The sequence below is a fragment of the Bombyx mori genome, chromosome 16 (genome assembly GCF_030269925.1).
Source record: "Bombyx mori chromosome 16, ASM3026992v2".
In the NCBI taxonomy this organism is placed as follows: Eukaryota; Metazoa; Arthropoda; class Insecta; order Lepidoptera; family Bombycidae; genus Bombyx; species Bombyx mori.
The window spans coordinates 3320319-3347336 of NC_085122.1; the positions used below are offsets into that span (position 1 = coordinate 3320319).

At 38.8% G+C, this 27018-nt stretch overlaps 1 protein-coding gene and 1 long non-coding RNA gene across 5 annotated transcripts in view; one reads left to right on the forward strand and one right to left on the reverse strand.

Moving 5' to 3' along the window:
• Nucleotides 1-10: 10 nt before the first annotated feature.
• On the reverse strand, nucleotides 11-24259 carry LOC101742695 (uncharacterized). 3 transcript variants are annotated; one of them, XM_012692726.4, is made up of 9 exons: nucleotides 23954-24259; nucleotides 16525-16702; nucleotides 16291-16357; nucleotides 7563-16212; nucleotides 6971-7065; nucleotides 6153-6338; nucleotides 3513-5749; nucleotides 2534-2968; nucleotides 11-1833 (listed from the first exon to the last, which is right to left on the reverse strand). In XM_012692726.4, the coding sequence occupies exons 2-9, from the start codon at nucleotides 16692-16694 to the stop codon at nucleotides 540-542; spliced, it is 13134 nt and encodes a 4377-aa protein (XP_012548180.2). In that variant the 5' UTR covers nucleotides 16695-16702; nucleotides 23954-24259; the 3' UTR covers nucleotides 11-539. The 3 variants fall into 3 exon arrangements, with proteins under 3 accessions (XP_012548180.2, XP_012548182.2, XP_012548181.2); XM_012692728.4 differs by having other exon boundaries at nucleotides 23091-24116; XM_012692727.4 differs by lacking the exon at nucleotides 23954-24259 and adding an exon at nucleotides 22704-22837.
• Nucleotides 23040-27018, forward strand: part of LOC105842061 (uncharacterized) — a 38657-nt gene continuing 34678 nt past the window's right edge. For both annotated transcript variants that reach the window (XR_009975165.1, XR_001139857.4), the window contains exons 1-2: nucleotides 23040-23167; nucleotides 24114-26719. This is a non-coding gene — a long non-coding RNA (uncharacterized LOC105842061). The remainder of the gene's footprint in view (nucleotides 23168-24113; nucleotides 26720-27018) is intronic.

A 27018-nucleotide genomic window follows, 5' to 3' on the forward strand; every position in this document is an offset into this window, starting at 1 on the left:
AAATAAAAAATGATCAGAATACATTTATTAGAAAGTAATCAAATGGCATATTTTACATCCTGCCTATAAATATAGCTACAAAATGATTTTTTTTTTGCTATTCAGTGTTTCTAATCATTTTCTTGTCCAAAACATCCAATTTCAATTTTAAATCGAGACAAATAAAACTTTTCGTGGATGACACATAAAACACAAAATGAAAAACTAAACTATTAAAATTTAAACAAACAAAAATCCTCGTCTTGAGAACAAAAAAAAAAAACAAAAAGACAGTTCCTTATTCTATAAATGCTTGCAAAATTAAATAATATGCTAAATGTTTTTTTTTTGTTTAATTAAACTTAAACTAATTTCACAATCACAGACTCTGCCCTAAAATGAAGGACCCAATAAAGTCCTCGTATTTAGAATAATTACTGGAAAGTAGTAAAATGTTTTACTCTCTATTTTATATAAATAATATCACTTAATTATAACAGTTCTCTGCTCTAATACTATGAAAAAGTCCTTTGGCAGTTGATTGTCAACAAAATGGCCTCTCAATTTCGAATGTCCTTGAGGACGACCTTAGGGTCGACTTTTATGATTTCTCTGAGCTTTTTAACGGTAAACGGCATGAGGCTGTTGCAGAACGACATCATGGTGGTCACGTTGGCGTACTGGTCCGCGGGGGGAGGCTTCGAGCCATAGAACGAGTACTGCTGGTCTCCGACTCCGGGCGGTTTGGTTGTCGATTTCCTAGCGACAGCGTTGACTCTGGGTAGTTTGGTCGTAGATTTCCTGGCGACGCGCTTCGGTGGCGGCTGGGCAGACTCTTCGCTGGTTTTGCGTTTGAGCGTCTCGACCTCCTCGTTAGGCGGGAGGGAGGAGGTCGTCGTGTATTTTAACTTGAGGGTGCTGTGCACGGCGCTGTGGTGCGACCTCAGATCCATCAGGAACCGGAAGCGTTTGTTGCAGTAGTCGCAGTGATGAGTGTCCCTAGAATCGCATTGCAGCTTAAAGTAGGCATAGTTGATAATAGTGGCTCCAGCGTGGGCTGCGGAGTAGTGCTCCTGTAGCGAACCCACGTCCTTACGCAGGGCCAGACAGATGCCACACTTTACGACCACATCTCCCTTCTTGGCGAACTGCCCCTCCGCATTATCATGCAAATGCGTCTCCGAGTCCTTTTCCAGGACAGTCTTCTCGCAAATCAGACAAATCAATTTGTTGGCTTCGTCGGCAATCGTCTTCTTACCGTATACCTTCAAGTTCAAATTGAGGGGCGGTCGATCTGGTACCTGTATGGAGCTAATGCTGTGCTTTTGTCCCGGGTGCGCCTGGTCCAGGTGAGCGAGGAGGGCGGGGCGGTGTCCCGTGTAGTCGCAGTACCCGCACGAGTAGGGCTTCAGCCCGTAGTGACGTAGCGTGTGCTCCCGCAACGCCTTCGAGTATTTAGTGGAGTAGCTGCAGTGCTTACAGGATTTCGGTTTGTTTTTATTCGGCATTTTAGGCTCGTCTATGATGAGCTTCTCTTCGTCGCTGTCCTGGGGCGCGGGCGGGGTCTGCTCGGGCGTCGGCACGCGTTCCTCGTACCTCACCACCAGCAGCGAGTTCTCGTCCGGCTCCATTAGTTGCAGGGCGGTTTTCGTTTCGTCGCTAGGGCCGGGAGCGGGGGTGCTTTGGTGCAGGAAGACCTTCTGAGTGGCGATGACGTGCGCGACCCACTCCCTGCGCATGGCGGGGTCCCTGGCCGCCTCCACGGGCCGCGCGGCCTGACCCGCGTGACTCTTGCAGTGGAACTGAGCCTCGTGGTAGGTCTGGAAGTGCGACGCGCAGTGACTGCAACACCATCTGTAAACACATCCAATAGGCTCTATAGTTTTAAAAGGCTAAGCTTTTGTTTATCGGCAAGTAGCATCAAAATACCGTTCAGCGATTTTGCGTATACAAAAGCATATATTCGATGCGCAAAAAATATATATTTCTAGGTCTATTAAAATCATTTCAATCCTACAGCTAGATTCATTAAAATTATTATTTTTTCAAGTTAAATTAGTCTACTGTAAAGTTCACCCATTTTCGCTTAGTCACGTTTGCCTTTCAAGCGTCGATGTGTCTTTTTAAGGGATTTTATGACCTGCTAATTAAGACCTTTAAGTTATGTCTTATTTTAATTTATATTCTTATTTTTATGAAGATGATTAATTTGAGACATTAATCAACTGGAATGAAGTTAAATGAAATGAGATGAGATGATATGGAATGAAATATAATCTCAGTAAAATGGTGGTCATTTACTGAGATTTTTTCAGTGGACTTTTTGAAGGATCCCGAGAAGTTACGTCCACCGGCCTTGTTTTATTTTTTCACATTTGTGCACTTTCACAGATATTAAACAGTTAATAAACCACCGTTATTAAACATTTAAACTTGAAGAAACACTAAATAGACAAAATAAAACAAATCACACAACTTGACTCCTCGCGTTCCCGCCAAAAAGTCTACAAAAGCATTTACATAAGAAATTAAGCAATGCCCGTGCGCCACTTACCGTATCTTGGACAGTTCGCCCTCCAGATGCTCCCGCATGGTGGCTTCCTCCCTCACCGTGTAGTTGCACTTCGGACATCGGTACTGCATCTCAGACGGAGTACAAAAGCTACCAAACGTTTTCTCTAGATCTTCAACGGTGTATTTCTTTACAGAGTCCTCGGTCTCCAAGGCTTTCTCAGCAGCATCCGCGGGCGGCGCGGCCAGAGGTCTCGGCTCGGCCCTCGGTACCAGTACCTTCTGCTGTTTCAAATTCTCTTTGTTGCGCTCGATGAGGTCCGTTTGGTATTCCAAGTGACCTTGGACCCAGTTCTCGATATTGGCGTTCTTCGGTAGTTGTATTGGTTCCTGATAGTGGCTCCTGTGTTCGGAGGTCATGTGGTCGTTCAGACCAAGCTTGTGGAACGCCTTGTAAGAGCACAATCCGCATCCCCATCTAAAAAATGATTTAACCAATTATAGCATATATCATTTTAGTTTTTTTATACAATGTAAATGCTGCCAATCGCCATGAGATATGAGACCAAAGTCACAGTAGTATATGACTGTCCTTACAAACGCACGAATGCGTGGCAGAAATAGGTAGGGGTCACCACCGTCAGATTAGAGGAAAACTTGGGGACGAGAAGTGTGGGAGGGGTAAGGTAATTATTGTGAAGGACATTGCTACGACTAATGAGTTCCATGTATGTGGTGATAGGACCTCTTGTGAGTCCGCACGAGTAGGTACCACCGCCCTGCCTATTTCTGTCGTGAAGCAGTAATGCGTTTCGGTTTGAAGGGTGGGACAGCCGTTGTAACTGTACTGAGACCTTAGAACTTATATCTCGAGGTGGGTGGCGCATTTACGTTGTAGATGTCTATGGGCTCCAGTAACCACTTCACACCAGGTGGGCTGTGAGCTCGTCCACCCATGTAAGAAAAAGAAAAAAAAAATGTGGTAGTTGCAACCGCGAGTTCAGTAATACTATGTCACTTACTTTCTATACTTCAACTCTTCGAATAAATGCGACTGCATTGCTTCTCTGGTATCTTCAAAGACAACTCGGCAGAGAGAGCACTTGTATTTGATGCCATTCGGCTCACTGAACTGGCCGTATATCTTGCACAGTTGGTCCATAGATTCGATCTCGTCATTTGAGTCTTCGGTTATTTCTTGTTTGACAATGTTCAGGTCTACGGCTGGTCGCGGCGGCTCTAGTCCTGTCGGCGGCGGAGTTGACGTCACACCAACCTCACTTTTTATTTCGGGTTCGCATACGCCCATTCTCTCTTGCTGCTTCCTCCACCTGGGAGTGCCGTCGGCGTCATCCGGCAACGAGCCCTCCCTATAAAAGTAATAGAACACGTCCGTTTCCTTGGTAGGGTGGGCATTGCTCTGATGCTTTACGATATTCTCAACGTCTGACGTCCGGAAAGGGCAGTAACAACACTTAAACTGCATCTTGGACTGGTGCAGCTTCGAGCAGTGCTCCACGATTTCTGGTCGCAGCATACATTTGAACTGACAGAGGCCGCACTGCCAGGCCTTGAGGTCCATAGTAGGTGCCACGGCTGGGGGCATTATCGCACCGGACGTTACTGACGACTCCTCTCTGACAGTTATAATATGCGCGTTTTTGTGACTGTCCAAATGTTTCTCGAGCACCTGCCGCTTGAAGTGATAGTACGAGCAGGAGGAGCACGCGTACAGCGTCGCTTCGTGCATCTTCAAGTGGCCGATGACACGCGCCGACGTCAGCGGCTTGGTGGTATCTAAGTACTGGAACGGGGGGCAGTGGGCGCAGAGGTAGTCCGTGCACTCCGGATGCAGCGCCTCCCAATGGCGCCTCAGCATGTCCTCGTCCAGCGATATGTACGTGCAGTCCTTAGCGCCGCACACGTAGCGCTGTCGCTCCGGGACGTACTTGGGGTAGCGGGTCGCCGCTTCGACCGGTATAGTGACGCTGACCGAGTCCTGCCGATTCACTTTGTCGGGGGTGCGGTTGAGCGTGGAGCTGGACGCGAGGTTCACCATCCTGTCGAAGTGCTTCTCGTTGGTCTCCAAGTGCGGCACCGGGTTGACGGGCTGGGTCTCCGGCACGCACTGCCGCTCGGCGTGCAGCTGCAAGTGCCGCACCATGTTCAGCCGCACCTTGGTGCTGAACTCGCACAGCGAACAGAACACGAAGCTGTCGAGTATGGGGTTTATTGGCAATCGACCCACGTCCTGAGGGCCGAAACGTTTCGTTTTGTTCGCGTCGACCGAGAGCTTCCTCTTTGAAGGTACTCTGTCTGCCACCACCATAGCCCCGTGCGGCCGGACCGTGTAAACCTGAACGAGCCCTTGTCTGATAACCTCGACCACGTATTTTTCAGTGTTGTGGTGTAATCTCACGTGCTTCTTTGTAGTGACCATGGTCAGGAATCTCTGATTACATATCCCACACATGTAAGTTTTCGAAGAACCCATAGCGTGTAGTCTGTGATGTATGTCGTAGTGGGAGATAATGTCCTGAACACTAGAGAGCACTTTCGTGCATCTCTTGTGTGGACACGGAACATCCTTGAGTTTGGCGTTCGTTCCGCACGCTATAGCGTGACTCCTGAACCCGGCCATAGTCCGAAACAGGGATTTGCAGTACGGACACCGACATAGTTCTGCTTTTGGGACCTTCACGTAGTCTTCCTCGGCACTAGAGTCGGCGTTGGAGGCCGTCGATAGCGAGCGACTCCTGATGCTTTCGATCGATGACCGTCGGGGCGACGTCTCAGCGGCGGTGTGCGAAGTGTCCTCCTCCTCGTCACTATCCAAGCAGTAGATGACTTCAGCGTCCTTGGAGGACGTCGGGGACGGTTCGTCCTGAGGTTCCGTTTTGAGTGTAGGTGGAACCACTGGTGGTGCTGGTGATGCTGGTCCAGCAATAGGCGGCTCGAGTGAACCGTCAGCATTTTCACTGAGTGAACACGATACTGGACCGGCGACTTGAGCTTGTTCATACTGTTCCGAATTTGTGTCGGTGAGATTATCGGTCTCATCGTTCCTAACATCTTCTCGTGATGGTTGCGACTGTGTAACGGAATCAATGTGCGTGATGAGTTTCTCCAAGTCCAAAGATCTCTCTGCTTCTCTGACGGGATCTTCTGGGGGACCTGGCGTGACAGTCTCTGTGGGTATCTTGAATTTACCTTGGCTCATATTTGCTAACGGAAGAACCCTGTATCCATTCGAGCCATCCTGAAATATCAACAAAGATCGTCTTTAAAGAGTTTTCACCCTTACCGAAGCAACAATAACAATAAGTTAATATTTATATATAAATAAGACATACGTATTTGTACAATGAATATATTTATAAGAATAGATTATAATAATACAATATTGTTCGTGTACCCACATTATCGATTTTACGATTTACATATACATATTTACTGGTGGTAGGACCTCTTGTGAGTCCACGCGGGTAGGTACCACCGCCCTGACTATTTCTGCCGTGAAGCAGTAATGCGTTTCGGTTTGAAGGGTGGGGGAGCCGCTGTAAGTCGATTTTTGTTAAAGCATGTCTATTTACAATCATTTGTTTAATTAAGTCACTAGTGATTTACTAATTAACGTCTAAGCTATACAAATAGGGACGTACTTTATTTGTGATCACTCGTAGGTAAGCTTGCGGTTGCTTGAAGGGATGTTTTCCCGACGAGTGCGACATAATGTCGGTTTCCGAATCAGCTCCGTAGACGCACCACGCGCACTGATACATTCCCATATTGTGAACTTTCATGTGCTGCACCAATTGAGCCACCGTTGTGACCAGCTCACTGCAAATCTAAATGAAAAAAAAAAGGACATATGAGTCGACTATTATCAAAGCCGGCTATGTGACTTTTGGACAATTATTGGTAAATCAGAAAAACGAATTATTGACTTTGTATTCCATTGGCAGTCACAAAACTCTTCTGATCGACATCTTAGATAAATAACAGGTTAAGTATTAACCTTTATTTAATGCAGGTTTTGAACCGTATTCTTTGAAGGAGACGATTATATTCAAATCAATCTGTATTGACATATCAATAACATTTTTTTGTCCAAATGCACAGATTGCCACCTTTGATAATAGACGACTCATATAATATGATACGCCACCCACCTTGAGATATAAGTTCTAGGGTCTCAGTATAGTTACGACGGCTGCCCCTCCCTTCAAACCGAAACGCATTACTGTGTAACGGCCGAAATAGGAAGGGTGGTGGTACCTACCCGCGAGGACCTCTTGTCCTACCGCTGATTATCCTCTAGAAACCTCGTTTCGAGACTAGTCAAGACAGTTCGATTAGCAAACAGTTCCTTAATGTAATAACAATTATTTACAATATATTAGTGGTATTAGCTTAGTTGCTAAAAATAATGTGATAATTTAAAAATAATCATAATCTTTTATGGAAATAAAATACGCACCCCACACGAGTAAGGAGCCGTGTGCTGTTCATATAAGTGGTCACAAAACTTTGCCGCAGTATACGTTCGGAAGCTGCACGTAGTCTTAACGTCACCTGAAATGAACGAATACCCAATTTTCATTTCCCACTTCTTTTTTTTTAAGGGATTTTATGATCTGGTAACTAAGACCTTTAGGTCATGTCTTATTTTAATTTATAATCTTATTTTTATGAAAAATGATAATATGGAGGGAAATGAAATGAAGATGATTAATTTGAGACATTAATCAACTGGGATGAAATTAAATGAAATGATATGGGAAATATAATCTCAGTAAAACGGTAGTCATTTACTGAGATTTTTTCAGTTGACTTTTTGGAGGCTCCCGAGAAGTTACGTCTAGCGGTTTTGTTTCATTTTCCCGCATTTGTGCACTTTCACAGATATTAAACAGTTAATAAACCACCGTTATTACACATTTAAATCTGAAGAAACACTAAATAGACAAAATAAAACAAATCACACAACTTCACTCCTCGCGTTCCCGCCAAAAAGTCATTTCCCACTTCATTCGCATTACGTAACGTAATTAGTACAACTATTTACTAACCTATCGTCTCGGAATGGCCACATAAATAGAAGGAAACGGCTTCTTCGCGTGAAAGCAGATTGGACGAGTCTTCGGCAATCGGCGAGACGTTTGCAGAGTGTAGGATGTTCCCATTCTTTGTTGCATCTTTGTGGGCTTTCGCAATGTGCGCGGCCACGGATTGACTAGCCGCCGCCCTGTAGAAGCACAACGCGCAACAGTACTGACAAGCGCCGTGCGACTTGAACACGTGCATCACTAAATCGATCCCGTTCTTCGACGTGTTGAAATCGCAGTAGGAGCAACACAACGCGTTCTCGCCACCCATCCGCTGGTGGGTAGACGCGTGCATCAACGCCTCCTCAACGTTATCGGAGGCGAACGAACAAAAACGACCAGCGCATTTGTATATTTTAATCAGCTTGCCCCTATCCATCATCGCTTCCAACACGACACGGTGTTTTTTCGTCATAATCTCCGCCTGCCATTCTTCGTACTCCACGACTGGCGTTTTCGGAATATCTTTAATATTTTTTATCGGATAATTAGGACTGAAATGAGGTAACGGAACACTTTTATCGCCCAAACTCATGACATTCTCAATTATGGGCAGCGGTGATTTGCATTGCGTATCCTCGATCGGACCCGACATCAGCTGCGCTAGAGGTCGCACGTTTATGTAAGGTTTAGGAACGGCAGAAATAGTTTCCGTTTGTGTTAGAAGACTATCCGATGATTCAGATTGGGTAGATTTATCAGGAGCTTCTTCGCATACAGGAAAATCATCTGCATGTTTATCTAAGAAATGTTGTAGACAATCCTTGAATTGGTGCACACCTTGCGACGTAACGATTACTTTGCACATGAAACAATAACCATCCCATGGCTCTTTATGTTTCAACTGAACGTGCTTTTTCAATGAGATTAAAAGGGGTATTTTGTAATGATTGTTTCCGTTAATGCAGCAAACGTATTCTTTAGCTCCCGATTCTTTGTAGCTAATCTTGAAATGGGGAGTGACGACTATATCCGCAGAAGGCATGTCGAGCTGTGAATCCGTAACAACAGGCGAAGAGCTCGGAACACCATCCACCGCAGGCGTTGCCGAAATTTCACCAAAGTTCGAAAGTTCACCGTCAACGTTGTCTTTCTCTTTTTTTATTTTGATATTCTCCAAAGACTCAACAGCATCCTCGCTCTCAAATCTTATTTTTGACTGGATACCACCGGACATTTTCGTTTTTTGCTTACGCGCAGATTGAACGGTCCCTAAAGATGGGGATGGTATCGCGCTGTCCTCAATGGTAACGTTGCTGTTCTCGTCGTCATTGCCTCTATCTTCCTTCCTTGAGACCTCAAAACTTTGATTCGAACGAGTGCTTCTTAAAACACGATTCGGTTGACCGTTTTGATTTGCTCCGCTTTCTAACGTCGTCAATTGTTTCAAGAGTTCAGAAAACGCCTTATTAGAGAGCAATGCGAGATTCACAGTGAAGACTTCAGTGTGCTCATCATTGTGACGTAGTACTACATGAATCTTCAAATTCTCTATAGATATCTGTGTGAAATTGCATTTACTACAAACGTATCCAATAAGCTGGCCTTTGTTCTCTGTGGGCGGTGGCGGAATATCCAATTGGAATGAACAAGGCTTATCGACACATTCAGAACATGGTAACTTATATTCTCCGGTGTGCATACTAACAATGTGCCAGAAAAACGCTTCTAAATTAGCCTTCGGCTTAGCGAACTCCCTGGAACAAAATCTGCATACATACTTACTAGTTTCGATTTGTTTAATTATTTGGAAATTAATTCGTGCACACTGTTCTATTGCCTTCTTTGTAGTCAATGGATCCATTCTGGACAAGGGGATTTCAGTATGCGGATGCTGTTTTTTATAATGGCACACGATATCATCACCGGAATACTCGCACAAACGGCAAGAGTAAATAGTCAACTTGCTCTGAAAACAGTATGATGTATCGGTAAAGCACTCTTTGTCCATTACATTAGTAGCTTTTCGAATTACAGCAGTTTCATTATGAAGTGTTTTATCTGTTTGTTTTTCATCCAACTTTGGTTTCTTATTTTTTTTCTTTTGGAGACTCGATGCTGAAACATTACGCCGTTTACGTATGATTTTCTTTTTAATCTCACCAAGGGCCTCAGTGCTGCCAAAACTTTGAGATGAGCTATCGGAGCTAGGATCGCTTCCAGAGTCTTCATCATCACTGCCCTTAAAGGTACTTGATTCTAAGGAATCTGATTCAAATGCATATGGATCTAAATTTTCCCGTTTCTGAACAAATTTTGTCTTGGACTTTGGTCCAAATGTCTTGATTTTCCTTGATTTAGTTTCGTCTTCGTTTATTTTTGGTTTTGGCTTTGGTCCTGGTTTTTTTCTTGTCGGTTTTTCAACGGGTTGTTCTTCATCTTTCGCATCTTTAAGCTTTCGTGGCACTAATGATTTCGAAGCTTGCAGATCATCGTTAGAGTTGGTTTGTTTTTCGTCAACTAATTTTGCTAGACGACACATTCTGAGGCCGGTTGCATTCAGAACATCGTCGCTAGTAAACATCTCTTTTATGTCTTCACGCAGTTTTAACAGTTCTCGTGAAGGCTTCTTTAATTTAGACTTTGTTACTTCAGTTTTTACTGGGATCGATTTAGTCACTCGTTTTTTCCATTTCCATTTCCTACTTAGTTTTCTCTTGCCTTTCTTTCCTGCGATTTTTTTCTTAACAGAGACATTTTCTGTCGTTTCAATACTTTCTTTTTTCGTAAGAGCTTCAGATTCATTTTCTTTATCTTTCTCGCTTAATATTTCTGTACATTGTGCAGTGGGGGTTTCATTTATTTTTGGCACATTTACAATCTCATCATTTTTTATTTCAGCACTATGTTCTGTCACAGATGTTGCATCAAGGACATTTTTTTCTTTGTTAAAGTCTCGACCCACTTCAACAGCGTCCTCTGATTCTTTTTTCACTGTGTTTTTGTTGGGCTCATCCTCTTTCGTGTCTTCATCGGATACTATTTGGCTTATTTTTTCAAGTTTCTTTTTTATCTTTTCGTTTTCAGCTGAATCATCGTCTAACATAGTCAGCAATTCCTTTATCTTGGATTTATCTTGTAAAAGGGTCAGAATACTACCAAGAGAGTCAATGGGCGGTACAGTGTCTTTTAGTTTTTGATTAGACTCTACAGAGCTTTTGGAATTGATTTCAATATGTGACGACGATACGTCTGAATTGTCATCGACGTGGACTTCATTAGTGCTATCAGGTAGGCTTTGTTCTTTAGAAGTGTGCAAATTTTCAGTATTTGGATTATCAGACGTAGAACAAACATTGCTTATGTCACTTTCATCTGGTTGACCATTTGTGTTTCGTGGTGCCATTTTAGAAATATCTTCTTCAACTTCTGTAGTGGAAACGATTGCATCTCTGCTAGCATTATCGTCCTCTTTTAAAGTGACATTTAGTTCATTTTTTTCTACTACTACTGTACTGTGGTTTTTTGGGGATAACAGAAAACTATTAGTTTCTTTATTTATTGTACTACATTCATTTTTACTTGAAATCATGGAAGACTGTTCATATTCATCAGGTTTTTGTATTGAATCAAGATCTTCGGCATTTTCACTATCTTTGTTTGAAGTGGTCAATTCATTTTCATTTTCACATACTGAAGTTTTCTTCAAATCTCTTCGTATTACCTCGTCAATGTCCTCAAATGACCGATCTACAATTTGATTAGAGTCAGTAATATTATCTAGCATATTCTCGAAAATAATGTCTTCAGTGAAATCAACAGTATCTTCATTTTTAGGAGTATAAATTTCATTACAGGAATTAGCTATTAAAACATTAATACTATCAATAACAAAATCTGACGTAATGTTTTCTGTATTGAGATCCAAGATTTCTGAACCAAATCCAGTGCTAGAATTATCTGTAACGTTATTGGGTTCTTTGATATGTTTAAAATTTTCATCGCGATTTTTGGACTGAATGCATTCATTATCATGTTTTTCTGATATAGTTGTTTCCGATTCAGGAGCAGAATTATCAACAAGGGCCTGCTTTAAATCTTTTGACTGGACTTCTTCTTTAAGATCACTTTCATCTTTAAGATCTTCTTTTTTAATATTTTTCTTTCGAGACCTCGTTATTATCATGTCAGTCATCTGAGTATCTTTGCTTGATGTACTATCCTCAGAATCACTAACTTTTAGATCTTTAGAAAAAGATGAGTCTTTAACCTTTTGTTTCAGAGTAACTTCCTCTTTTTTAGACGTTTCAGTGTCTTTTTTGGCAATATCGCTTTTATTTCCTTTGTTTTCATTACTTAACGTCTCGTTTTCCTCTGGAACTCTTTTAATTTTGGGAATCTTATAATTTTTTACACCATATCCAGAACCCAAGACTGCACCCTTCGCAATATTATCGCTAGAATACACAATTCCATAGGTATTTTTGTATCGGTTCTCATTCCGTAATTTATTTTTGTAGTCTTTATCATCACGACGCATTCTTGGGTCCCTACGATTTTTTGTAGGAGAGTAAGGCAGGCTGCCACTTTTTGACTTTCCTCGGCGATCTTCGTAAGAATCTTTTTTACTACGTAACACTCTTTCTGGTGTAGTCTTGGGAGAAACTTCTTTTTCACTTTTTCGAGCCTCAATTATTTCTGTTTTTTGGCATTGTTTTAATTCAATCTTCTTTTTAAATTGTTCGAAATGATCTTTCATTTCTTGGAAAGTTTTACTAGGACCGTCGCGTCCTGTTGTGTCGCGACCGACACTGGAAGCTCTTCTAAATCGGTCTTTTTTCGTATCAATAGACTGAGTTGGAAACAAATTTTTAGTAACATTGTGGGATTTAACAGAACGAATTAATGATTTATCACCACGCAAGTCGCGTCCCGACGTCGTTGAATACGCTCCTAAATCTCGACCAACACTTGCCGCACGTTTTCTACGTGAATCAAAAGACGACTCGTTAATTTGTAATCCTTTTTTCGACATAAATTCTTGGAAAGATGCATTCACACTTGTATCAATAGTAAACGATCGCCCTGAATAAGACTTTATAGCCATTACATTATCAGAAGAATTAAAATCGATATTTCTTTGATTATCTTTCATGTGATGCCTTCCAGTCTTTTGTTCGCTGTTAAAATCAGTTCTAGATTCTCTTTCGGTAGATTTTGCTCGACTATTAGATGCATATAAATTGCCATTGCGATTTTTAGAATAAAAGCCATCATGATCTCTTGAAAATTCACCACTTTCTCGCCGTGAGTAGGACGAACGATACGGTTGATCATAAATTAAATTTGAATATCTGTTTCGGTCATTTCTTAACGAATTCTGATCTCTATCATGTCTGTAAGATTCTGCCCCATCGTAATGTCTGTAAGATTCTGCCCCATCGTATGACATTTTGTATGAATTATAAGATCTTTCATGATAAAATCCTCTATCCTTATACCCTCGTTCCCTGTCATTATATTTAGAATTTGTATCTTGCATCCATTGTTTTCTATTTAGTCTGGGGTCTTTAGAAAATGTTTTATTGAAGTCACTTTGAACATATTCAGATCTACCGAATAAATTACTATGTGACGCATCAGAGCGATTAAAAGGGTAGCTTTTATTCGGAGGACAATCAGTCCTACCAAACGAGTGAGTTGGCGTCATTGGGCAATCAACCCTACCAAATGTAGTATTAGGCGTAGAAGGGCACTCTAATCGAACAAACGGATGCCCTGGCTTTATGAGAGGCTCAGGCCTGCCAAATGAATGAATTGGAGTTTGAGGACATTCGTTATTACCGAAATAGTGAGCGGGAGTCCCTGGACATTCAAGTCGGCCAAACGGATGACTTGGGGTCGTAGGGCATTCCAATCTATTAAGGTCAGAACCTAATGGATTGATCGGGTCTAACTTCCTAAAATTATTGACATTAGGACCATCATGTCGTCCGAATAAAGATAATAATGGTCGAGGGCTTTCCATTCTATTTTCTGGATTATATTTTGGATTTCCGCTTTTCTTGTACTTATCATGGTTATAAGAAATACTGTAACTAGAATCCTTTTGTGAATTGCTCCCTCTGGAATCCTCATCCCGTTTACTGAACACTTCATCGTTCTCGGCCCAGCGAGATTTACGTCTATTTGTACCGTTGCCCCAAAGGTTATGTGTACCATTGGATTGTCCTCTTGAGTCATTGCCTTCGTAGAATCCAAATGAAGAGGCGTATACGTGTTTACGACTAGAATCACTATCTCCAGATTCAAATGGCTGGTAATTAGGAGTCATTTCATAAGTTCTAGAATTTGGAGTCATACTGGGGTTTCTATTTGGTGTACTTGGAAGTAAATTGTGTACGACGTTTGGATATGGTCCTTGTTGTTTGTCGGAATTTACAGAATTAGGACTATCTTTTATTGTTTGGTTAATTTCATCCCAAGTTCTAGAATCGGTGGATGTCTTCTCATTGCTGGTTAGTTTTATATCACTGTGTTGAGAAGTAGCTAGCTTGCAATTGATATTTGATGTATTTGGACTTATCAAAGGAAGTTCTCGCATATCAATGTCCCATTGAGTACTTTCATGATTTACTACCTTCACGGGATCACTGGGTATTATTATAGGCTGGGTTTGGTCCAAATTTAAGTCGATTTCGTTATCTGGAGATTTTGGTGCGAGATCACTGTAAATTTCATCAGTTGTTATTTCACTAGGTTCTTCCTCTTCTTCGGAACTTATATTATCAACCAATGATTTCACTGGTAGTTGGAATCTTTCGCATTCTTTATCAGTCAATTTAAGGCTTTGTTTTCTATTACTTTCCTCTTTCGACATGAACAGTCGACTATCTTGCAAAGAAACGAATGGTGATGGAATCGACTTTTCTTTGTACTTCTCAATCGATATGCGTTTTCTAGGCATTAAGTCTCCGTTTTTTGAAACTTTTATGAGTTTCGGTTGATGTAAGGACGGGGTTTCAATTTCAGGACTTTGTATATTCATACTTTCACTTAATATCTCATTTTTCAGCGCTTGAAGAATGTCTATTTGAGACACGACATCTTTGTCAGCAATAGCTTCTTCTACACTTGGTTCATTTAATAGAGGTATTTGCACTGCATCATCTTGTCGATCAAGAGTCGCTGATACTATTGCTGATGAATTGTTTTCAGTGTTTGCAATGTTCACACAGTCCTTGTTCGAAATATATTCGGTTTCGCCTCTGGAACTGCTCTTAATTTCTTCAGTTTCTTCATCATTCAAAGGTTTGTAGAAATTAGCTCTAAATGATTTTGTAGATTCTAAAATTGTATTGGTAAGATTATCTGATTTTTTACATAATTCATCTTTTAAATGAATTATTTCAATGTCCTTTTGATCTGAATCATTATTTCGTAAATCAACAATTGTAGAGCGTTTAGAACTATCGCTTATAGAAACGTCTTTGAGATTGGCAATATTTTGAAAAGTTTCATGTTTGTTATCCCTTTTATGGTTATTTTTAACAGTCTCTTGTATAGTATTAAAATCGTCTCCATCGTCAGCAGTTATAATCTGACTAACAGGTTTGTTTAGAGAACTAGATTCTTCTTTTATAAGTTCTTTTACGTATTCACTTTCTTTTAAAAGTTTTTGGGAAATTTCGTTTTTACGTTCTTCAAGCAATTGTTTTTCGGTTTCATTCGCGCTGTATATTTGAAAATCGGAAGAGTCTACTGCTTTTTCAGCCTCTTCATTTTGTTTTGATTTTTCATCTAAAGCAGAATTAAAAACCAAACAAATTTGAATTTTTCGGGGTTCTTCTTTTGAAGTAGTTGTATGACTGTCAGTCTTTTTATTTTCATCAACAATAACCACGCTACCATATATGTTTTCTATAGCTTCGCTCTCACTATCGGATAGCTCACCCTCTTCTATTTCTTCTTGTCGTTTCTCTTTTATTTTTTTATTTTTATATGACTTTAATATTAAGTCTGATATGTCATCATTCCCACCGGTTTGCTTTAACTCACCTAGGATTTGAGTCCTAAGTTCTCTCAACGTTTTAATATCAACATCTCCGTCACTGCAATTAATAATCCTTGATAAAATATCTTTGGTATTTAAAGAATTGAGACTTTCTTGAGGAACTTTCAAAGTTATGTTGAAATCTTTCAAATTTTTATTTCTGATACTTCCTTTAGGCGACTTACTTCGGTCACTCTTTTTATTGACTGGTGAATGTGGTCTCTTCGGCGATCTGCGTGGAGACCTTCGTGTGTACATCGCGTTTTCTTTATTTAGAGATTTATCATTTCTTCTCCGTGGACTAGAATCAGGTGATACCAATATTCGAGTATATTTTTTTTTGCTTTTTGACATATGTGGTGACATAGACTTGTTTTCTTGAGAAGTAGTAGGAGATGGAGAATGTTTATTTGGTCGTCTTTGGAAAAGAGCTGGTTCTTTACTTCCTGGTGTACAGACTTCTTCAATTTCACTAGCTCTTGCTATTTCCGGTAGGGTGTCAGTATCCTTTAAAAGTTTACTCGATAGTGTTTTGAGTTTAGATCTTGCGGAATCAAAATTCTCTTTAGACGAATTAGGAGACTGTGATTCTGGAAGCTTTTCCTTTGGCACGGAAGCTTTCTAAAATTATAATTTCGTTTTAGGAAAACATTCAACAAATCTTTATCTAGATAAAAAAAAACTTACAAAACAACTCACCTGTTCCACTTTTGAGTACAGATTAATCAAAACCTGTTCACATTTTAACAAGTTTTCCATCTTCATCCTGCAAATATTGTGGGATTAATTAACTATATACAATAAATTTTATAAAATTGGTGCTTTTATAAACGGAATTACCGTAAGTAAATGATAATATAAATTTGAACTTTTTGTTTAAAATGAAGCAATAACCGCATGACAATTGAAGCCTAATTATAAACTACACCAAACCTTTTGTTTTTATCCATTAAAAGGTCCCTCAGCGACCTTATTTTGTCCAACTGAGCTTGTCTAGGATTCGCGGACAGGGCATTCGTGCTTTCGAGCCTTTTAATCATGCTCTCCAGAAACGGAATGTACTTCTTCATCTCCGCGAATTTCTTCTCGTAAGCCGAAGCCATTTCGCCGACTGCAACAACAATACCTTTTAGAATATTCTAACAGTGCCTATAACATATCAGTCTTGTTTGATTCAAAGAACTCAAAAATGTTTCAAATTTTACAATGTTACAGTACCGCCAATTTCAATAACAAAAGTTGTAGACAATAAAACAACACTCGATAATAGCATTGATGTATTGGTCATTATTAATATCTAATGTAATCAAAGAAAACTCTTCAAATTAATTATGGTCATGCAAAGCAATATGCTTATTTATGGTAATGCTTTCTTATGAGTAATGTGGTTTTTCTTAATTGACTACCTTGTAAGCAATTACGTTATTCAATACATATCACCGATTTATTTGTCGTATCAACGTTGAGGATCCTGAATTTGTGCTAGGATTATTTTTGAAATGTCTCTATTAGAATGTTCTTAAAACGAGGAGAATTTTAAAACGTATAAATAACTCGAGATTAAACTATGTATTTCATTTCTTTGTGTCATTCACATCACACTCATTTCTAAGATTATGAATTTATTTGTGTGTTAAAGAAAGTCGGTAATTCTATTCCAGTTAATATTGTCCACTCCATTCATGAGCCCATATCAAACCCTACTCAGTATAGGCGTTTTTTTTTAATTGTAAACACAACAAACATATCTCTATAAGAAATACAGATAATTATATAGCTTAATAATAGTTTAATAAAAACAAATTTCTTTGGTTTTCGCGGGTTATAAACATAATTAAAAAGACTTATACGAAATTTAATCCTGTGTTTTTTGTTTTCAATTTACTTTTTCCTATTTTCGAATGCTTTAATTTTCGCGGCCAATTCACCGCGGCTTATACATGTTAGCCTTACATAATTATATTTATAAATATCAAGCATAATCGAGGGGTGAAAGGACTCAAGTTCAAGCGACATTTTTCTTAATACCCCATCGAGGTGCCTTTTATTTAATAATAATTATAAAAAATTTGATGTCTTTAATTGAACTTCAATTATGTTTATTCCATGCAAATAGCTGAAGTATTTTTTGTCAATTTTTTCCAAATTTAAAAATGGTTATCCTGTAAAGTTGCAAAAATGTCGCTTAAACCAAATAGCCTTTTACTCCACGATACGCTTACAAACCTGCGTCTGTCAAGTGAATGAACAGTATTATCAATGTTGTAAAACAAAGCACTCTTTTTATGTTCAGAGTTCGTCGTACTAATGACGGATGTGTATGAGCAAATGTTTATTACGCTTTTAAAATTATAATACATAATATGTTGGTTTTAGCTTTCGTTAGCCATTTTGATGTCGCGTTCCTGAGTCTGTCGATACTAAGACAAATTCTTTAGACGAGCTTTCAAACCAATATGAAAGTTTTGAAAATACTCAAAAACGATTTTAATCATAGGTTTAAACAGTGACAGCGGTATTTTAGAGAGCTTCACGGGCAACTTTAATAAGTTACTCAAGGTTTTTTCCTTGTGAATGTTCCACTTTTTTTTTATTGCTAAATCGGTGGACGAGCTCACAGCCCACCTGGTGTTAAGTGGTTACTGGAGCCCACAGACATTTACAACGTAAATGCGCCACCCACCTTGAAATCTAAGTTGTAAGGTCTCAGTATAGTTACAACGGCTGCCCCACCCTTCAAGCCGAAACGCTTTACTGCTTACGGCAGAAATAGGCGAGGTGGTGGTACCTACCCGCGCGGACTCACATGAGGTCCTACCACCAGTACCACAGTGACGAGTTCGTTACATCGATTAAGAGTAGCACAGTTCCGTCCTATAGTATCACTTCTGTTGCGGTTTTATAAAGTTTACATATTTTACTTTGTTACGAAGAGACAGGAGGACATGCTCAACATTAATATGCTGTAGAGGGCAAACCAGAACCCATAAGTGGTACAAAATCATATCAAACCCTTTTTTATTACTTAGATGGGTGGACGAGCTCAGCTTTGATTTGTGGGAGAGGGGGGGTCAAAGTACAATTGAAATAACGACTGTCATAAAACTCAAAACAAAACTCATGATTGAGGACGACAACAAGATATTATCTACCAGTAATTGCGCAACATAATTAAATATGATAAGGTTTTGTTATTGAGCGATTCTATGCCTTCGCCATTCAAGATTTTAGCAAACGCTACATAATTATGTATTCAGAAAGGAAAAAACACCCACCCTAAATTCTTATTACGGTATGTTCGTATTAAATAGTTTCCAAAATATTGGTACCTTATCAAACTCAGTTCACGGAATTATTGTGTTACAAAAATGCCTTGATGAATAAGTCTCCAATTAGCCTGTCTCGTACAGTCAATCGAGAAACACAATCATAATAAGGGTACACTTCAAGCAACATCGAGTGGGCCGTATGCTCGTCTGCCTACAAAGGCAATAAAAAAAAAAAAAACATCGGAAAAAGCGGCATAACACCAACACAAAAATATACTACCGATAGCTTGCGAAATTACGAAAGACACTGTATTATTACATGCGCTAATCGATAAACACACTCTCCAAACGTACATATCCGCCAGCTGTTAAAGGCACACATTATTGTTGTCACACAATAATAGTGACAAGTTATTTGTGTTAAAATACATTATAACCTCAGAGGAACAGGCAAACACACGAACCGAACGTCACAGGCTCACGTGTTAAGAAAGTAAAAATTAAACAAAGGTACACAGACAGCAAGTCAAAAATTTTCCATATTCAGTACACAATGGAAGAACAAGTATCAATTCACAGCAAAGAGATTAAAATTGTCCTAAAGGATCCATTAGATCTTTGCATTAGACGCCTTTAGCTCTAACATGAAGAGTAGGCTTAGGGACTCCGGTAGCCGACAGAGTTCGACGTGCAACCTAAACACCAGCAAGCTGAGCTTCTCGCCCGATCTTCTCAGCGAGTCGCGATTCCGACTCGATACTAGAGCCATTCGCGAAGAAGCTGCTCTTGAGTTGTTAGGTCCTCTTTGCAGGTGCTCGGGCAGCTGTTAGCAAATCCCGCCCCTCGTGGCTGAGCCTTTGCTCACCCACCTGCCGTGGTTAGACTGGAAAGGCCTCCGGGTCACCAGTAATCGCATAGTCACAAAAAAAACCCATTAAAGATGGTGAATACATGATTGAAATACTACAGCATTTCTTGCCTAGTCATAGCAATGCCTGGGTACAGGCAAACCACCGCTGCCTGTAACTAAGCACTACGTGCAGATCTTATGTGAAGAAGGATTTTTCATAGCGCTCAGAAAGTACCGTGGAGTTCCGTGGAGCCCACTTTCTAAGCGGTTATCCGAATAGTTTTTCATGTTTCTCTCTAGACAAATTGTACGAGCGTCTCCTTTACAAGCGGCTTTGACTTCAATACTGATCAATCCGCGCCGATTCATCCCTCGGTGCTGTTGGAGGCTACTAGTAACAGTCAAACCATACGCACTTTATTCGTTAAAGACTTATCGAAGAGTTGGACGTGACACTAAGCCTAGAGCGTCGGCCCTCTGAGTTTCTCATTAGATCTTCCCAGTGAAACGCGACTCCGATAAGGTAGTAGGATCGATTCACGAAGCAATTTTCTGACTTCTGAGGCCTTGAGGTACTCAATTATTAGAAAACTTCTCCCCTCCCGTCTGAGCACTTGCTCTCGCACGCTTTGTCTTGTGTGAATTTTTGCAAAACACTTTACTGTAAAGTTTCAGAAAACCCTTTATTTCTGTGGAAATAAATTAAAAACTAACCAAGCTTAGCTCCATGTCTATAATTAATAGCAATTTTTCAATATTCCATCATAGTTCAAAAATTACAACAAGTGATTTTTTAAGCGAGGATGCATATTTATAGCCTATTCACTTACAAAAAAATTTATGTATTTAATAATGTAATGTATTTTTTTTAAATTTTTATCACCGTATCTATCACTAGTTTTATAGTAGTCTTATTTAAAAAGTTATCACCGTTTCTATCACTAGTTTTATAGTCTTAATTATGTATGCCACCCCACTAATTTTCTCGTAATTCGGGTACCCCCTTTGTATAGCAATCTTTAAGTTTTTTAAAGACATTAAGTGCCAAAAAATTTAAAACAATGGACGTAATCGAGCATACTTATGTCTGTATCAGCATCAGTCAAATTTCGCGGTATTTACGAGAATGTGGAATTTCACGTTCCTTCCATTAACAATTGGTTTTCAATGCGGTTATTGGGAGAAAACCAATTTAAATATTAATTCGTCTATTCATCTCGACTTCCGGCTACATACAGTTCTCACAAAATAAAACGGTGAAGAACTGCAAGTGGATGTGATCAAATTATATGTTCGTTAGGCGAGGTAGGTATTTATAGAATAGTCCGTTTTGCGGCCTCTAAGCTATGGTTTTAATTAATTTAATGGGCAGATGAGCTAACGGCACACTGTTTATCGGTATTCAGGACCATCTTAACTTAAAAACCACCACCCATCTTGGGATATGAGGTGGAGCTCTCAACAATTATATTGTAATACCGACTGTCCCACCATCAATAAGTTGTCGAACAAATTTAATTAAGATCGATGTCAATTGAGAAGTTAACTAAATTAACAAAAGAAATAGCTAGGATACTAGATTTCTAAGTTAGATTATTATATCTATTAAAAAGTATCTTTACATGTATTTCTGCAGGAGACAAGTATACCTACAACGAATTACTGCTGGAAATTCAAGAACCTAAACTGGGATCAATGATTTTACGCTTCGCCTTTTTGCCAAAATCTATGGCATCAACCTATTTTAATCTATTTTTATTATATTTTATTTTATTTAACTAAAATTAACTTCTTAACAGAATACGTATCATTCTTAACCTTATTGCCAACTATCACAAGTAATTACTTAGATTCATCGAAGCTTGTATACTTCGCATTCCTATTGATATTTTCTCATAATTGGTAATATATTTTTACTTTAAAACAGAAAAAAATCACGTACACCAGTACGGGTATTAAAAATTAATTAACACAATAAAAAAAAAAATACAAAATTTATGTAACGGCAACGGCATATCATTCATTCCTAGCATACGTGAAGCTTACAAACAAAAAAATATATTATGCTTAAGTTTTTGAGGAATAAAGGGAACAGCAACATTGTTATTCTCGTATTCCTAATTTGAAGCAAATTGACGAGTGAAAAACAATACAGAGAAATGTACCTATATACATAAATATATATAAGTACCTAAAACAATATGATTGATCATTTTATTAATTACTTGAATGTTACTTTCTTTGACTGAGGACACTAGCGTCTCTTGAATACTGACACTGCAGAAAAGTGTCAAGAACCACAATCTTCCTTTGTTAAAAGAAAAAATGTATTATTACCCACAACAGATATCAAATCAGAAACCGTTTAATTTTCTCTTTAATCGGAAACAGATGAGCATACAGCCCTCTTGATCGTAAGTGGTCAGTCTAATCGGCATCGTCCAGACGCTACCTACCGTCGAGAACTCTTCAAACATCGTTTGAAGGCATCATGACGCTAGGTAATTCTTAAACAAGGCAGGTGTGAACTGGATAACCACGGTGGACGATCATAACGATTTAAGGGCATCAACTCTGCATCGATGGCGATCGTACGATAGACGAGTAGACGAGATATGTAATCTCAAATAAGTCTTAGACCAACCTCAATTGATTTTAGGATATCAATCACCAGTTTCAGAGCGTTTGCAACTCTTATTTGTAAGTAATTTATATAAAAGAGCCATGTTTTGTTACGTCCGCGAAGTATCTATATTGGATCACTTTTGCAAGGGCACTCAAATAACTTGGGACGTTTGTACCTAGATAGGTATATTTTAATATTTGACACATAACAAATAATTGCTTCTCATTAAAATGAAAAACAGAAAGATGACATTAATTCATTGTCAGGTATTGGAAAATTGCATTATTCAAGATAATTTGATATAAATAATTTTAAATAAATATAATAGATTAATGTTTGAAATCGAATTGAATTCTTACAAACCTACCTTTCACGCCAAGCTTAATACACTATCAACGAATACGTAACAATTTTTAAGTTGTTTTGTTTTCTAAGCACAATATTCATAAGCAATACACGATCCATTGAGAATATTATTTCTGCATAACAAGATGGACGCCGTTAGGAAATTCGATCGACTGTCGACTGTATGTTGTTCGTTGTTCCACTGAAGCGGCTTGCACTAAAATGTTGGTCGACAAAATGGCGACGCGCGCGACGCCACGTACCGGATATTGTCTTCCACGAATGTTGCATAAGTTGCTTTTAATATTAATTACTATTAGGCTTCGTTTACTAAATTACACCGGTATTAAAGATTTTTTTTTAATTGAATAAAAATATTATATTATTATTTAATTTTATAGCAACTTACTTTTTATAATTATTCATTTGAATACATTTGTCTTGAAAGTCAGCATCTGCCATTTTTTCTGATGATTCAGGAAGCAGGTTTGTTTTTTTGAAGTTTAATTCTATTATTATCAATAAAATAAAACACTGAACAAACACTTCTAACTTCGATTCAAATGTATTAAAAACTCGACATATCACACCGAAATCATACGTAAGTAGGTAAATTTTTTGATACCTATTGCACAAAATTGAATAGTGATCGTCGGGCAATCTCTGTACAAAGGTTATGTAAACGCTACATCAGACCTTTGTAGTATTACCTATTTAGTTTAAAAGTATGCAGGAAAATTCTTATTATAAGACGCCTGCACTCTGCACTTACATTATTCATAAGTACCTATAGGTTACTAGTACACAATGGTTAATAAATAGATAGCTAAATTTCAAGTTTCTTTTATTATCGTTGATTGTGCTTATACCTCGTACATTATAAACCTGTTTAGTACTTAGACTTTGTACAGGGTCGCTAGGTATCTATCGTATTAAAACAATTTCAAAACGTTTTCCACAAGTCCTATGTCTTCCACTGATTTATGATGTAAGTACCTAATTTGACTAGGTACTTATTAGGTACGATAATAAAATGATAATGTATATTTCCACCATTAATGTATCGAAATTTGTACACGTAATTAATACATTTTAGTAGTCGTTCTCATTTAAACGTTTTTCTGTTCATCGCGATACACACTTTCAAGTTTCGACACAATCGTCACGACACAATATGGAGAATCTACGCGATTTCAGACCGACGCCATTGCGCATGTTAATTTAACAACCCAATATATCAACCAACAGCACGATTTAAAAAGATGCACTAACCTGTAAAATATCTTTATGAATAAAATTTTATTAATGTTCCATAATATTCCTAGACGTTTCTATTCACAATATTTAAGGTGCCCATATTCAAGAGCCAAACGCTGGGAAAGGTATGATTTCTTTAACGGGTTTAAGTTTGGTTATTCTTTGTTCGTCTCAGCCGGGAGCGGATGGCGACTGCTAGGGGAACTGGCGTGGCGTGCACAAAGGCAAGGACAGCGACCCACGCCCCACCGGCCAAAGCACCGCTGCTGTCAGCCCGAATACTACACTTTACTAGTGCCTGCCTTGCCTGCTCAACACACTGAGTTGTATTTTATATTTCATTCGCACGGTGCGGTGGTTCTCGTCGAAACGTACTGCGCATCGATTATTCTCGAACGCCTAACCATTCGGCTCCAGTAACCGACACGGACGCACGTACACACTAAAGACGAAAATATTATTTTTCTATCTCTTTTATAATAATGCTTTCTGTAATGTTTTTAAAAACGATAACGAAGCGGATTCTGGCTGGTTGACAAATTTAATGTCGTTCCTAACAATACTATTTACCGTGTTTGTTATACATTAATGTATATACCTAGTGAGTATAATTAAAATATAGTTTGTGTGTTATAAAAAGATATGATATCATAGTGTGATTCAGTATCTTGAAGATAGTGGCTGGGCATTGTGTTTCGCGTAATAAAAAAATATATTTTAGTTTTATATCGGGAATAGTGTGAGCTATAGCACGAATATGGATAAAGAAGGCAAAAACCGACTGTATCTGTATGGAATACGTTTCAAAATTGACAGTGATTAAGACTTGTCTCGTGAATACGTGGTATTTAAACTGAAGTGTATAGTACTTACCGTATCATTGTTATTAACACTAACGGCAGATCTTGCAGTATCAAGCACTGTGGATCGAATAATCATAACATAAAAATCGATGACTTTCTCATTTCGTACATAATTAAAATAAAATAAAAAAACACGGCTGCCCTACCAAAAAAATCATTGCCTTCGGGAAGGTGTAAGGTTTCTTGTTTGATGTAAATGCGAATTCTGAAATTACATTTTATTTTTTACTAGCCGACTCGGCAGACTTCGTAGTGCCTCAATCGATAAATAAAATACCTAAGCTTTTGTATAAAATAAACTTAAAACAAACAAAAGGAATCCGTTCGACGGGGGACACATCAAAGCAAAAACAAAATTGTTATTTTTATTTAATTCCGAGCATTTTCATATTTATCTACCTTTTAAACTCTGGACTTCCACATATAATTCAAGACCAAAATTAGCCAAATCGATCCAGCCGTTCTCGAGTTTTAGCGAGACTAACGAACAGCAATTCATTGATATATAAAGATTACTTAGAAGGATTGACGAGCTCCAGTCACCTTGAGACATGAGTTCCAAGTCTCGGTTCTGTAGTATTTAAAATCTAACTCGAAATATGTATATCAGCTATACTTATTTGCCAGATCACCTATCTTAGAGATGATGGAGGTCAGACGGAAGATCTGTAACAATACTAATTTAAATTAAACTGAAACACAAAAAGACGGCTGTCGATAAATAATTTACTCGTATACACGAGAAATTATGTGAAATTAATATTTAATAGGTATATAGGACTAAGTTGGTGCGTCTGAATACCAATATAAAAACCTTTTTTTTTCTCTTTCTAATAGACAATAACAACTCGGAATATAACAATAGAGATTCTATTCTTCCTGTTGTGCTTACTATATATCTGTGACTGTAAATACAATCTCTGAAGCTTGTAAGTTGTACTTAATATTTAAAATAAAAACTATTTGGATCCAATAATTTTGAACTTGACATTTATATTATTATGTATATTTAATTTTGTTTGAATCCCACTCGCATTCTTCGGACAAGATAAGTAGAGATATTATTCGAAATATCAGATTTAGTCCATTTTAGCCAGATGAAAATACGACCCACGTAATGGTAAGTATTTTTTGTCGCTCGTGAACACTAAAGCCAGGGACAAAACAAAGCCGCTATCTACATCGATCGGTAGGCAGCGGCTTGGCTCTGCCCCTGGCATTGCTGAAGTCCATGGGTGACGGTAACCACTCACCATCAGGTGGGCCGTATGCTCGTCTGCCTACAAGGGCAATAAAAAAACTTAAACATGCCAAACTGTATTTTTTCATAGTAAATGTCTGCATCTCTGATAAAATGGGGACTAAGGGTCAAACATGATTTTGTTCGCATAAAAATTGTAGCTAGTATTGGAATCTGCTTACATACTTGGATGGATAGATTAGAATAGTATGAGTTTTATAATATACATACAATGCATACACAAAAATTCATTAAAATCGGCCCAGCCGATATGGATAACTTCAGTGACATACACACGTACAGTAAAATTATACATATAAAGATATTGATATAGGTAATTATTTCCCCTTCAATGTCTGTTCGGGTAAGATACTATACATTCGTATGTAATTATTCGACTACAACGGAGTATGCTGTGAAGGTATAACATCGGGTAATAAAAACAAATAGTGGTAAAGACGTATTAAGCTCGCAATAGTAGGTACCTCGTGCCTATATGTGCCGCCAAGCTACGTTATGATTCAAGGCTGGAAGCTCACCTATGTGTTTATCAGCCCACAGACTGTTGGACATAGGCCTCTCTCAAGGTTTCCCACGAGCGGCTCTACGCTCTCTGCATCCGATCCATAAGTGTATCTAGATTAATCAAAGCGAATATCAAATAATTTTTGGCCTATAGTAGAATTATTTTGTCCGTGCAGTTTGGATCATAAAACATGGCCCGGCTAGGGCGGTGAGCATGTTGCGCGGGCGCAACACCATTATCGATAAAAACGAATGAGTCATCGAAGGCAGGTACACGGCGGCGGGGTGGTATACGAAGGGTGGTGAGACATTGTTATGTTAGGAGTCATTTGTACTTTACCTGCAAATTATAGTAAATTATGTCGAAGAGAAATGTGTTTTTATGCATTCGTTCTCTGAATTTCTTTAGTGACACAATCAATGGCTACTCCTTTGTTTTGTATCAGAACGAC

Bases quoted from the DNA above. Each gene is read 5' to 3' on its own strand.
- LOC101742695 (XM_012692726.4), bottom strand. From the start codon at position 16,694: ATGGCTTCGGCTTACGAGAAGAAATTCGCGGAGATGAAGAAGTACATT. The intron at 7,066-7,562 runs GTTAGTAAATAG...CGTTCATTTCAG, and splicing joins TGGCCATTCCGAGACGATAG to GTGACGTTAAGACTACGTGC. The intron at 6,339-6,970 runs GTGCGTATTTTA...TTTTTCATTTAG, and splicing joins CGGCTCCTTACTCGTGTGGG to ATTTGCAGTGAGCTGGTCAC.